This window comes from Emiliania huxleyi (assembly GCF_000372725.1).
Source record: "Emiliania huxleyi CCMP1516 chromosome Unknown EMIHUscaffold_170, whole genome shotgun sequence".
NCBI lineage: Eukaryota > Haptophyta > Isochrysidales > Noelaerhabdaceae > Emiliania > Emiliania huxleyi.
Genome location: NW_005200880.1, coordinates 208,953 through 222,636, shown reverse-complemented (window position 1 = coordinate 222,636; position 13,684 = coordinate 208,953). Strand labels below are relative to the sequence as shown.

General features: G+C 68.5%; 3 protein-coding genes across 3 annotated transcripts; all 3 read left to right on the top strand.

Moving 5' to 3' along the window:
• Positions 1-4,782: 4,782 nt before the first annotated feature.
• Positions 4,783-5,700, top strand: EMIHUDRAFT_72124 (hypothetical protein; the record flags this gene model as incomplete). Its single annotated transcript, XM_005784313.1, has 1 exon — positions 4,783-5,700. A coding segment is annotated over one exon (918 nt), but the record flags the coding sequence as incomplete, so codon positions are not given.
• A 103-nt stretch (positions 5,701-5,803) lies between these two features.
• On the top strand, positions 5,804-6,252 carry EMIHUDRAFT_364686 (hypothetical protein; the record flags this gene model as incomplete). Its single annotated transcript, XM_005784312.1, has 1 exon — positions 5,804-6,252. Exon 1 carries the CDS (start codon positions 5,848-5,850, stop codon positions 6,250-6,252), a length of 405 nt encoding a protein of 134 aa, XP_005784369.1. The 5' UTR covers positions 5,804-5,847.
• Positions 6,253-10,797: 4,545 nt separating this feature from the next.
• On the top strand, positions 10,798-13,203 carry EMIHUDRAFT_231188 (hypothetical protein; the record flags this gene model as incomplete). The annotated part of the gene is made up of 4 exons (XM_005784311.1): positions 10,798-11,244; positions 11,386-11,922; positions 12,124-12,473; positions 12,906-13,203. 4 exons carry the CDS (start codon positions 10,798-10,800, stop codon positions 13,201-13,203), a joined length of 1,632 nt encoding a protein of 543 aa, XP_005784368.1.
• Positions 13,204-13,684: the final 481 nt, after the last annotated feature.

Below are 13,684 nucleotides of genomic sequence, written 5' to 3'. Positions count from 1 at the left end.
AAAAAAGAAAAGTCGCGAGAGAGACGGTCTCTGGATGGGTTAAAGGGAAGCCACCGGTTTCCAATTAGCGTGTCCATTGCGAACCGCATCGAAGATGGGATTCGAGTATACGTGACCGGGAATTATTAGCCTGCCGGGGAGCCGACTAGGTTGTGGGATTGAACAAGGCGACATCACCCGACGCCGTTCAACCTTAGAACGGGCGCGTCAGAACAGCTCAGGGATCCTGCGCCACCGCAAAGCAACGCGCACCACCATCGTCTGGGTTCCGGCTCTTTGGGGGGCAGGGTGGAGCGACGCCGTGTGTCGGCGACCGCGGGCCCCCTACCCCTCAAAGAGCCGGAACCCAGACGATGGTGGTGCGCGTTGCTTTGCGGTGGCGCAGGATCCCTGAGCTGCTCCGACGCGGCCGTGCTAGCGGCTGAGCGAGGCGAGGAGGAAGCGGTGCTGGCATGGCTCGACGGCGGCGGGCGGGCCGACGCGACGTGCGAGAGAGGCGGCGTGAGCGGCATCACGTTGCTGATGTTCGCCGCCCGCAGCGGCCACGAGCGGGTGGTCGACCTGCTGATTCGGCACGGCGCGGAGATCAACCTGCAGAACAGCGACGGCTTCACCGCGCTGATGAGCGCCGCCGGCCAAGGCCACGAGCGGGTGGTCGACTTGTTGCTGCGGCACGGCGCGGAGGTCAACGCGCAGGACAACAGCCTCGGCTTCACCGCGCTGATGTGCGCCGCCCAGGAAGGCCACGAGCGGGTGGTCGGCTTGCTGATACGGCGCGGCGCTGGTGTCAACCTGCAGAGCAGCGACGGCTTCACCGCGCTGATGGCCGCCGCCCTCTTCAACCACCCCGCCGTCGTGCGGCGCTTGCTGCGGGCTGGCGCAGACGCGGCGGCGCGCAGTGTGCGCGGCAGCACGGCGCTGCAGATTGCCAAGGATAAGGGCCACGCCGAGTGCGCCAAGCTCTTGTCGGAGGCGGAGGCGGCTGCAGACGGGCGGGCGGGGGCGGGCGGCGCCTCCTCGGGCGCGGCAGCGGCAGCTGTGGACGCGCCGCTGCTTGGGCAGCGAGTCGAGCTCGGCGGACTCTCTTCCCGCCCCGAGCTCAACGGGCAGCGGGGCGTGGCGGGGAGGTTCGAGGGCGGGCGGTACGCGGTTGCGCTCGAGGGAAGCGGCGAGAGCGTGCGGGTGCGGCCGGAGAGGTTGCGGCAAGTGGCGGCGGCGGAGCAGGCGTCGAGCGGTGTCGCGGCAATCTCCGAAGCGGTTGTGCAAGCGGCTGAGCGAGGCGAGGAGGAGGCGGTGCTGGTGTGGCTCGAGGGCGGCGGGCGGGCCGACGCGACGTACGAGATAGACGAGGTGAGCGGCATCACGCTGCTGATGGGCGCCGCCCAATATGACCACGAGCGGCTGGTCGAGCTGTTGCTGCAGCACGGCGCGGAGATCAACCTGCAGAGCAGCGCCGGCTACACCGCGCTGATGCTCGCCGCCTTCCACGGCCACGAGCGGGTGGTCGAGCTGCTGCTGCGGCGCGGCGCTGATGTCAACCTGCAGAGCAGCGACGGCGGCACCGCGCTGATGGGCGCCGCCGGCCAAGGCCACGAGCGTGTGGTCGACTTGCTGATTCGGCACGGGGCGAAGGTCAGCCTGCAGGACAGCGTCGGCGGCACCGCGCTGAAGTACGCCGCCGGACAAGGCCACGAGCGGGTGGTCGAGTTGCTGATACGGCGTGGGGCGGAGCTCAACCTGCAGGACAGCGGCGGCTGCACCGCGCTGATGCTCGCCGCCCTCTTCAACCGCCCCGCCGTCGTGCGGCGCTTGCTGCGGGCGGGCGCAGACACGGCGGCGCGTGCTGAGAAGCAAGACAGCGCTGCAGCTGCCAAGGAGAAGGGTCACGTCGAGTGCGTCGAGGCCTTCCGGCAGCACGTCAAGGAGTCGGTCGTGGCGGGACGGCCCACGGCGACGGCAGCCGGCGGCGAAGGCGCAGGCGGCGCTTCCCCTGGCGGCGCTTCCTCGGCTGGACCGAGAGTCGCGGAGACGCTATCTCCAGCGGTGGCGGCGGGGCGGGCGTCGAGCGGTGTCGCGGCAGCCCCCGATGCGGTCGTGGCAGCAGCGGAGCGAGGCGAGGAGGCGGCGGTGCTGGCGTGGCTTGACAGTGGCGGGCGGGTCGACGCAACGTACGAGAGAGGCCAGGCGAGTGGCGTCACGCTGCTGATTGGCGCCGCTGCCCACGGCCACGAGCGGGTGGTCGAGTTGCTGCTGCGGCGCGGGGCGGAGATCAACCTGCAGAACAGCGACGGCTGGAACGCGCTGATGGCCGCCGCCTTCAACGGCCACGAGCGGGTGGTCGAGCTGCTGCTGCGGCACGACGCGGAGATCAACCTGCAGAGCAACGAAGGCTTCACCGCGCTGATGGGTGCCGCCCAGGAAGGCCACGAGCGGGTGGTCGACTTGCTGATACGGCGCGGCGCTGAGGTCAACTTGCAGGACATCAAAGGCTACACCGCGCTGATGTTCGCCGCCCTCTTCAACCACCCCGCCGTCGTGCGGCGCTTGCTGCGGGCGGGCGCAGACACGGCGGCACGCAGTGCGAGCGGCAAGACGGCGCTGCATTGGGCCGAGGAGAAGGGCAACGCCGCGTGCGTCAAGGTCTTGTCGGAGGCGGCGGCGGCTGCAGACGGCCGGGCGGGGGCGGGCGGCGCCTCCTCGGGTGCGTCAGCGGCAGCTGTGGACGCGCCGCTGCTTGGGCAGCGAGTCGAGCTCGGCGGGCTCTCTTCCCGCCCCGAGCTGAACGGGCAGCGGAGCGTGGCTCAGAGCTTCGAGGGCGGGCGGTACGCGGTTGCGCTCGAGGGCGGCGGCGAGAGCGTGCGGGTGCGGCCGGGTAATCTGTCGCCGGCTGCGGCGGAGCGGGCTTCGAGCGGTGCCGCGGCAGTCTCCGATGAGATCCTCGCAGTGGCTGAGCGAGGCGACGAGGAGGCGCTGCTGCCGTGGCTCGAAGGCGGCGGGCGGGTCGACGCGACGTACGAGAGAGGCGGCTTGAGCGGCCTCACGCTGCTGATGGGCGCCGCCTTCAACGGCCACGAGCGGGTGGTCGAGCTGCTGATTCGGCACCGCGCTGATATCAACCTGCAGGACAGCGGCGGCGGCACCGCGCTGATGGTCGCCGCCACCAACGACCACGAGCGGGTGGTCGAGCTGTTGATTCGGCACGGCGCTGAGGTCAACTTGCGGGACAGCGTCGGCGGCACCGCGCTGATGTTCGCCGCCCTCTTCAACCACCCCGCCGTCGTGCGGCGCTTGCTGCGGGCGGGCGCAGACACGGCGGCACGCAGTGCGAGCGGCAAGACGGCGCTGCATTGGGCCGAGGAGAAGGGCAACGCCGCGTGCGTCAGGGTCTTGGCTGAGGCGGCGGCGGCTGCAGACGGCCGGGCAGGGGCGGGCGGCGCCTCCTCGGGCGCGGCAGCGGCAGCGGTGGACGCGCCGCTGCTTGGGCAGCGAGTCGAGCTCGGCGGGCTCTCTTCCCGCCCCGAGCTGAACGGGCAGCGGGGCGTGGCTCAGAGCTTCGAGGGCGGGCGGTACGCGGTTGCGCTCGAGGGCGGCGGCGAGAGCGTGCGGGTGCGGCCGGGTAATCTGTCGCCGGCTGCGGCGGAGCCGGTGTCAGGCAGTGTCGTGGAAGTCTCCGACGAGGTCATCGCAGCGGCTGAGCGAGGCAACGAGGAGGCGCTGCTGCCGTGGCTCGAAGGCGGCGGGCGGGCCGACGCGACGTACGAGAGAGGCGAGACTAGCGGCCTCACGCTGCTGATGGGCGCCGCCAACCACGGCCACGAGCGGCTGGTCGAGTTGCTGCTGCGGCGCGGGGCGAAGGTCAACCTGCAGGACAGCAAAGGCCTCACCGCGCTGATGTTCGCCGCCAACAACGGCCACGAGCGGGTGGTCGGCTTGCTGATTCGGCACGGCGCTGATATCAACCTGCAGGACAGCGGCGGCGGCACCGCGCTGATGCGGGCCGCCCACCACGGCCACGAGCGGGTGGTCGACTTGCTGATACGGCGCGGCGCTGATGTCGACCAGCAGAACAGCAGCGGCGTCACCGCGCTGATATACGGCGCCGGCAGCGGCCACCCCGCCGTCGTGCGGCGCTTGCTTCGGGCGGGCGCAGATGCTGCGGCGCACACTGTTGAAGGCAAGACGGCGCTGCAGTGGGCCGAGGAGAAAGGTCACGCCGAATGCGTGCGCACCTTCGAGGAGCACTCGACGACCGCAGCAGAGGCGGAGGGGGAGGCGGCGGTCGCAGAATCAGCCGAACAGGCGGCGGCCGCACGCGAGGTGGCAGCGGCTGCGGAGGCGGCGGAGGCGCGCAATGCTGCCGAGGCGGCGCTGCGCGAGGCGGTTGAGGCGTGCGGCCGAGGCGACGCCGATCTGGAGGCGCTCAGGGCGGCGATCAACGCGAACACCCAGGCCGCCGACGGCTCGGAGGCGCTGCGGGCGGCGCGGCGGTTGCGCGACGAGCTGGCGGAGCGAAAGGTCCGCGAGGCCAGGGCGCTGAAGCGGCAGCGGCAGAAGGAGGAGAAGGCGGCGGCGAGGCAGGCGGCGGCGGCTGAGCGGGCGGCGGAGCAGGCGGAGGAGGCGCGGGCGGCTGAGGAGGCGCGGGCGGCTGAGGAAGCGGATCGGGTGGTAGCAGAGGCTGCGGCGGCGCGGGCGGCGGAGGAGGCGGAGGCGGCGTCGCGCGCAAGGGAGGAGGCAGAGGCGCGGGCAAGGGAGGAGGCGGCAAGGGAGAGGGAGGAGGCGAGGATGAGGGCGGAGGCGGCGGAGGTGGCGGCGGCGGAGGCAGCGGCGGAGGCGGCGGCTGTAGAGGCGGCAGTGGCGGCCGTGGCGGCGGCGGAGGCTCAAGAGGCGGCGGCAGCGGAGGCGGTGGCGGCGGCAGCGGCAGAGGCAGCGGAGGCGGCGTCGAGTGTCGCCGCTCTCGCCGCCGCCGCCGCGCCGCCCTCCGCCGTCCCTCTCGACGAGCTCATCGCGGCGACCGACGGCTTTGCCGAGGCGCGCAAGGTGGGCGAGGGAGGCTTCGGGCGCGTCTATCGTTGCGACGCGCTGCCGTCGCTCCCGCGCGTCGCTTGCGGGTTCGCCGTCAAGACGGCGTTGGTCGGTGTCGGCGCCCAAGGCCTCGCCGAGCTGCAGAGCGAGGTGCGCACGCTCAGCGCGGCGTGCCACCGGTCCCTGCTCCCTCTCCTGGGCGTCTGCCTGGCACCGGCGAGAGCGTGCCTCGTCTACCCCCTCTGCCGCGGCGGCAGCCTCGAGGACCGCCTCTACCGCGCTCCAGCCGCACTGCAGCGGCTCCGCATGCTCGGCTTCGAGACGCCGCCTCCGCCGCTCTCCGCCACCGCACGGCTCCGCGTGCTGCGCGACGCCGCGAGAGCGCTGCACTACTTGCACACGCTCTCGCCCATGATCCTGCACCGCGACGTCTCGGCGGGCAACATCCTGCTCGACGGGCGCGGCAACGGCTACCTCGCCGACGTGGGCCTCGCGCGCGCGGCAGAGGCGACGGCCGGCGGCAACCAACAGGTGTCGCACCTCTCGACGCAGCGCCTCTTCGGCAAGCTAGGGTACATGGACCCGATCATTCCGCAGAGCGGGCAGGTTTCGCAGCTGACCGACGGCTACGCGCTCGGCATCACGCTGCTCGTCGCCCTGACCGGCCGCGGCGCCGTTGGCCTCCTCGACGAGTGCGACGATGCGCTGGAGGAGCCCGACACGGCGGAGAGCGTCGCGGCGGCCGACGTGGGCTGGTCGGCGGCGCAGGCCGAGGAGCTGACGCGGCTGGTGGTCGGGCTGGCTCTCGTGAAGAAGAAGAAGCGGATGCCGCTCGCGGAGGCGCTGCCGCGGCTGGAGGCGCTTGTCGAAGCGGCGGGGGCGGTGGAGGAGACGGCTGGGGCCGAGGAGCGCCTGTGTGACCTCTGCTACGACGCACCGCGTTCGGTCCGCTTCGCGTGCGGCCACGCGCTGTACTGCGAGGCTTGTGTGCCGCGCGTGCTGGAGCGCGACACCAACTGCCCGGCTTGCCGCCAGCCGGCGCTGCCCATCGCCGCAACTGGGCGGCTGGTGGCGGCGCAGACGACGTTTGTTCACCAGCCGCCGTCGCGCACCGTGCCCCAGGCTCAGCCCGTGGGCGGCACGGAGGCGGTCGGTAGGCGAGGGGGGCGAGGGGGGCGTGGACGTGGCGGGCGGGGCGGGCGGGGCGCAGGGCGCGGCGGCTCTGCTTAGTGCTCTTACACTTCATGACACAATCGCAGCGGCAACCCGCACGCTCAGCGCAGCGCAGGCGAGCTTTAGAAGCCCTGTAGAAGCCATCGCGACAGCGAGAGCATCACGGGTGCCGAGACTGTGATGCCACCAGGAGCGGGGGAGGATGTCGTGCTCTCCTGGGCTAAAAGTTCCAACTTCCATTTCACTCCGACACATGATTCTTGAAAAGCTCCAGAGCTCCACCCTCGCGTCGACACTGGCAGAGCGCACCCCTGTTCTGTGTAGCGCTAGTGAACGCCCAGGGAACCGATATGCCTTACACTATTTTTGTACAATACTCAGGTCCCGCTAGCAAGTCATGAACAGGGTAAGGGAGGGAGGGAGAGCAAACAACTGGGAAGTTCACAGCTGAGCTTACCCAGAGAACTCCGTTCTCACCCACAAGCGAGCGCTAGTGAACGCCCAGGGAACCGATATGCCATCCCCAACCGCCCGAGCGCCGGAGGTGGGCGCTCGGAGGCCGGAGGCATGAGAAAGCCGACATGCGCGGGGCGCACGAGCGGCGGAGCGAGAGCGGGCTCGCGTATGGTGTGTGTGTGTGTGTGTGTGTGTGTGTGTGTGTGTGTGTGTGTGTGTGTGTGTGTGTGTGTGTGTGTGTGTGTGTGTGTGTGTGTGTGTGTGTGTGTGTGTGTGTGTGTGTGTGTGTGTGTGTGTGTGTGTGTGTGTGTGTGTGTGTGTGTGTGTGTGTGTGTGTGTGTGTGTGTGTGTGTGTGTGTGTGTGTGTGTGTGTGTGTGTGTGTGTGTGTGTGTGTGTGTGTGTGTGTGGCACGCGCGCGGATCTCCATGCGTCCGTGCGCGTGTGCGACGAGGGAGCTAGCTCGTCGGCTCGCCAGGCTCCGCTGTGTCAGCAGCGCCGCGGCGGCGCTCCCACGACGGTGGAAGCGCCTGGTAGAATCCGACTCACAATCGGCGAATCCCATCACCCGAACGTCGGTCGCACTTCTATCACGGTGAATTCGAGGCCACCATCCGACTTGACGATCTCCTTGTCGCTCGTTGGCGCGAGATGCGTCAGTGGCGGATAGAGCACCTCAACTTCGCCCGGAAAGGCAGACAAGAAGGAGAGGTCAGCACCGCGCTCCCGGAAGCTGCCTGTCTCGAGCTTGAGAAGCACCGAACACGCGCTTGCCGAGTAGCGGATGGCTATCTCGAGCTCGCGCGTCGTGGACATCGGAGCCTTCTCCGCGCCGCCCTGAGAGAGAAACTCGTCAGAAACGCCCACATTGCGCAAGCCGCGCCACAACGTGACCTGATTGGCTCCGGCCAGCCCTCCGCCTTCACCGCTGCCCCCCTCGCCGCCTCCGCCCAGCCCCTTGGCCTCGACGGCGCGGAGCTGTCCTATGGCCTCGGTCAGCAGATGGACCGTGATGGGTAGGGGGTGCGGGTGCTCGGCGCTGAGCGGCCGCGGCTGGAAGTTGACGTCGAAACCGCGCAGATGGTTGTTAATGCTCTTGTAGCACGCGGTCGTGTAGAGCCGCAGCGCAAGCACCATGCCGACGGTGAGCTGCGCCGCACGGGCGTCACGATGCTCCACAAACCACTCGAGCGACAGGCCCTTCTCGCGACCCTCGTCGAGGACGCCATTCGGCCACTGTTTCGCGTTGTCGCCAGTCTTGCCGTAGCGCACATAGTGAAAGCACTCTTTATCCTCTTCAGTTCCATGCGCCATAAACTCGGCCTCCATCGCCGCGAGGCCCGAGTCCTCAGCGTGCTGTGCTAGGCCCACATCGCGGGGATCAACGCACATAAAGTCGGCAATCGGCAGCACCGTGGCGACTGCTGAGCCAAAGACGAGCTCGCGCCAGTCTGCCTCGAAGCGTCCGCCGACGCGTTCCTCTTCCGGTAGCGCATCAACGACACGACCAATCTCACGACTAATCTCGTTACTCAGCCTGGAGCGTTCCAGCCGCTGGTCATATTTTGAATTGCGCTGAGTGTCGACTCGCACGCGGCGGCGCTGCCGGGCTTTGCAGAGGAAAAACACCGCTGCGCCGATGACCACCAGCACCGCCACACTGACCGCGATTCCCACGATCAAGGGACTGACCGATGTAGGGTCGTTCGCCTCCCAGTAGGGAGGGAAGGTCGGAGGTGACGGCGGGGACGGTGGCGTGAACGGAGGCAGTAGCGGCGAGGGGGGTGGAGCAGGTGGCGGCGAGGGCGAGGCGGAGGGAGGCGGCGGCAAGGGCGAGGCGGAGGGAGGCGGCGGCGAAGGCGACGCGGAAGGTGGCGGCGGCGAGGGCGAGGCGGACGGCGGCGGAGGGGACGGCGGCGTAGAGGGCGGGGGCGGCGAGGGCGATGCGGAGGGAGGCGGTGGCGGCGCCGGAGGAGACGGCGGGGATGATGGAGGCGAGGGCCAGCACAGCAGCCAACCACTGGAGGTCAGACCGCCCGAGTCTGCCTTCCATCTGATTATTCCGTCGTAAGCCACGACACCGTTGGGACCCGTGGTGCCGCAGTACATTTTGCTGTTGACAATGACGTGATCGGAGGTGCAGTCAGGTTCTCCGTTGTAGAGGTAGGGCATCTCCACGTCGAAGGCACGCGCTTCTATCGGGACAGCAGGTACGTTCGAAATCGTGCACTCCTGATCGACTCCGTCCCACGTGTTGTATGGCTCGGGGTAAAATGGGCTCGAAGCACAGACTCCGCCATTGGTGAGCGAGCATGGCCCATCGACGTTTGTCGATCCCGGCAGATGCGGGGGTGGCGGAGGCGGCGACGTGGGGACGGGCGGCGAAGGCGGTGACCTTTCTACGGAGCATCCCGTATCGGAAGTGGCGCGGATAAACTCAGTCGGCGAGGAGCTGCAGTCGATCGAATTTTCCTGATTGATACAGTACATGTACGTCCCGGAACTGGTGCATGGCCCGGTCGAAGGAACGAAAGAAGGCAACCACGGACCGGTTGGGAAGCAGTTCTCACACGACGCAGATGAGCGACTAAACAACGAGAGCAGAGTTGCCAGCGAGAGCAGGATGACCCGCATTGTAGTCTGTGAAGAGAGGACGAGAGGCGCTCACGAAAGCAGGCAGACAGGATATCGCGAAAACAGGTTGGTCGATCGGTGTTCTCCGGTTGGGTTGCAAAATTGTGAGGGTCGGGAGGGAAAACTTTTCTTTCTTTACTTACTCAGGTACACACCACGGGAGCCACACACAAATACTTCACGGTAGCGTCAGAAGACGAGCCTCACCGGCTCCATCCATCGTTCGTAGTAGTCGGCCGCGTGGTAGAGCGTCAGCGCCATGTCCACGTCGAGCGCCACCTGCAGCCCAGAAGACGCGCCGTAGAGCATGGCCGCCAGCGGCCGCGACGCCGAGGCCAGCACCGCGCCGATGCACGCAAACATACTCCTGGCTTGACTTTGACCCCTCGACCTCAACACACACATCGCTGAACGAGGGCATGTTCTGGTGCAGCTCGAGGAGCGAGCCGCGGATGTCGAGATGTCGAGCGGGTCGCGCTGCAGCTCCCGCGTCGGCTCGTCCTCCGCGTCGGAGAGCACGCGCCGCCGCTTGGGCGGACGCTCGTCGTCGGCGCGAGACATGGCGGTCGGCTCTTTTCCCTTACAGCAAGCAGGGCTGCGAGATAAAGAAATTTCGCACCCGCCAGGAAGGGAAAAATCGCTGTCGACAGACGATGTGGGTCGTCGGCCTCACCGGCTCAATGGGCAATGGAAGCTATGGCCATTTGGGCCACGGCGGCGAGCAGCACCAGCTGCTGCCGAAGAAGGTCGAGGCCTTCGCTGGCCAGCGCGTCGTCGCTGTGTCGGCAGGAAGCGGCCACAGCCTCGCCCTCACACCGCCGACGGCGCCGTCTGGAGCTGGGGCGATGGAGAGGCTGGCCAGCTGGGCCACGGCGACCAGCAGAGCCAGCTGCTGCCGAAGAAGGTCGAGGCTTTTGCAGGGCGGCGCGTCGTCACTGTGTCGGCGGGATGCGACCACAGCCTTGCCATCACCGCCGATGGCAGTGTCTGGAGTTGGGGTGGTGGAGGCTCTGGCCAGTTGGGCCACGGCGACAGGCAGCGCCAGCTGCTGCCGAAGAACGTCAAGGCCTTGGCTGGCCAGCGCGTCGTCGCTGTGTCGGCGGGAAATAAGCACAGTATCGCCATCACCGCCGACGGCGCTGTCTATACCAGCCATCACTTTAGTTGGTATAGTACCCAATGATTTCTTTTTTAGTTTCCCATAAGTAGGGTAGGTAGGTAGGTAGGTAGGTAGGGGCACCGCAGGGGCCGGTCAGGTTTTGGCAGAATTTCAGGATGAGGGCCCCCAAAGCAAGGAAGAAAAATAAACTACACCTGGGGCTGCCACGACTACTTTGACCGCGAGGTATGCGCCCGGCCATCACTACTTCGTTGTTTTGTTTTGACATGGATGAGTAAGAAGCCCATATGTCTTGGACTTTGACAAGCGCGAAGAAACGTGCCTTTTTCTTTTTTTTTCCTTCTTGCGACATTTCTCCGAAAAGTACCTGACGGATGCGAGAAGCAGATCGAAAATGCTGGTTCAGACCCCGCTCACCCCTCCGGGCCTCGGCGCCGATGTGGTGATGCCGAGCATAAATGAGGACACACCGACACCGACCACAACCTCCTTCGAAGCCCGCGCGCTGGAACTCCTCCGCCTTGGTGACAACGCCCGCGCGCTGGAACTCCTCGAGGGAGCTGACAAGTTGAATATCCGCCTCGTCAACATGCTCTTCACGGCGCTGATTGGGACCGGGGTCGGGGTAGACGCGGCCGCGGTCCGCGCCCAGCAGGCGTGTGCGGCTCACGGCATCGCTCCCAACGCGTCAATCTTCAACAACATTCTCGCAGCGCTCGACAAGGCGCCTCGACCCTCTGTGCCACCGACAACCCCCTTCACCCCCCTTACCCAAGTTCCCTTTGTGCAGGCGGGGCCCCCAGAGGCGGTGCTCGCGTGGCTCGCAAAGATGCGTGCGGCGGTGCCCGTCACCACCACGGCGGCAAACATCGCCCTCAAGGAAAGCGCCCCTGCCCGCCCTCCCGCCCCCCCCCTCCTCCCTCCTCCCTCCTCCCTCCTCCCTCCTCCCTCCTCCCTCAACACACCTCTGCGACGCCTGCAGGCCCACCTGCAGCGGCGCGACTTTGGCGCCGCCGCCGAGCTGCTGCGCAGCATGATGAAGCGGGCCGCCGGTGCCGACTACCCGCCCCCGCCCAACGAGATGTCCTTCAACACGGTCATCTCTGCCCTCGGCGACGCGGCGCAGCCCGAGCGCGCAGAGTCGGTCCTCTCGACGATGATCGACGCCGGCTTCACAGCGTCGCCCGTCACCTTCACCGCGACCATCGCCGCTTTTGCAAAGCAGTCCCGCCCCGCGGACGCCGCCCGCGTCCTCAAGCGCATGCTCGCTGCGCGGCTGCAGCCCGACACGTGGTGCTTCAATGCCGTCCTGTCGGCATACGCCAACGCCGCCGACCCGGAGGGGGCGCGGGCCACGCTGGCCAACTTCGAGGCGCGCGCGGCGGAGGAGTGCCCGAACGCGGCGCCCGACTTGGTCTCGTACAACACGCTCATGCTCGCCTGCGCGCGGGGCGGCAGGCCCGCCGAGGCGGAGGCTGCCTTCCAAAAGCTGCTCGCGCGCGGGCTGGTGCCAAACGAGGTATCGTACTCGACCGCCATCTCAGCACATGCACGCGCCGGCAACGCCGCCGCCGCGCAAGGCTGGCTCGACAAGATGACCGCCGCCGGCATCGCCCCCGACGCGGTCGCCTTCAACGCCGCCTGCTCCGCCCACGCGCGTCTCGGCGACGCCGCCGCCGCGCTGCGCTGTGTCGACGCGATGCGCGCGGCGGGCGTCGAGCCGACAGCGTCGACGCACGCGATCCTGGTCAACGCGCTGGTGAAGGCGGGGCAGCTCGACGCGGCCAGCGCGTCGCTGCAGGCGCTGCTCGTCGCCGGGGAGCGCCTCTCCGCGCCGACGTTCAACACGCTCATCTCCGCGTACGGCAAGGCTGGCCGCAGGCCCGACGCCGAGGCGGCCTTCAGCGCGATGCTCGCGGCGAACGTGCGCCCGTCGCTCGTCACCTACAACGCCCTCGCCTCGGTCTACGCGCTCGAGGGCGACATCGACGCCGCCGAGGCCGCAGTGCACGCGGCGTCGCAGCGTGGCTTTGCGCCCGACCGCTTCACCTATGCGGCGCTCTTCAACGCGTGCGAGGCGCTTCCGGCGCGCGACCGGCGCCGGCGCGCCGTGCCGCACGTCACGGCTCTGCTCTCTTCGCGCGTCGAATTGACGGAGCGGCTGCGCCGCTCTTCCGCACGGCTGCTCGGAGACGACTCGTTCGCCGCCCTCCTCAAGTCTCACCGAGGCTCCGGCGGCGGGGGCGCGGCGACTCGCGCGGCGCGCCCGCGCGCCAGCCCGTCCCTGCGCGTGGAGGCGCCGGAGTTCGTCCCTACGGGCGCCGAGGGCGCCGAGGGCGGAGGCTGCAGTGCTGGGGCCGCGGCAGAGGCGGGCGAGGATGACGGGTGGACCGAGGTGCAAACTTCGCGCCGCGGCGGCCGGCGAGGCAAGGCGAAGCCGCCGGCGGCGGCGGCGGCCTCGGCGACGATCCGAAAGGAGAAGCCGCCGACCCCGCGGACGAGCACGGCGCCGCAGCCGAGCGCGCCGTCGCCGGTGCGCCTCGCCGGGGTGCCGCTCACTCGCTCAAAGTCAAACCGCGCGCGGCTGCTCGAGCTGGCGCAAAGCGTCGCCGCCGCCGAGGCCGGCGACGCGGAAGGCGGCTCGCCCGCCTCTGGGGACGGGCAGCGCGGATCGATGCGCTCGCGGTCCGTCTCATCCAACTTAGCGGACGCGCTCACCGTGCCGCCGGCGGTGCCGCTCACGAGGTCGGCCGCCTCGGAGCTCGCGATCACGTTGGGCGACGACATGCGGCTCGAGTAGCGCGGAGAGTGGTAGTCGCGGTCAGCATGCGGCCCATGCCCGACCCTTTCTGTGTGGTTCTATGGACTCTTTGGCGCCATTCCTTTTTTCCTTAAAAGTGAATGCAGTACAGTTGTGTGTGCGCGCTCCGGGCTCTCCGCCCTCCGTGTCCGCGCAGGCGCGGGCGGACGGCGGAAGTCGGTTTTCAGTGTGCGCATGTGGCATGAGTTCCAGAGTGCAGAGAGCAGAGTCGCATCTGTACAGATGTACGCGCGCGGGCCACGCTGAGTGACTTGGCCTTGCCTCGCTCCATCCGCACTGCGGGGCGCGTGAGCCTGCCGCCCTACACACGCGTCGCACGCAACTCCACAGCGCCGCCGGCGCAGCCAGCCGCTCTCGACCCGTGTGTTCAGCCGCTTCAGGCTCCGACGAGCAAACGCACCTGCCGACGGTGGGGTGCGCGCTCTCAGGGACGTCCGGCGTGGTGAGGGGAGGAGGCGGC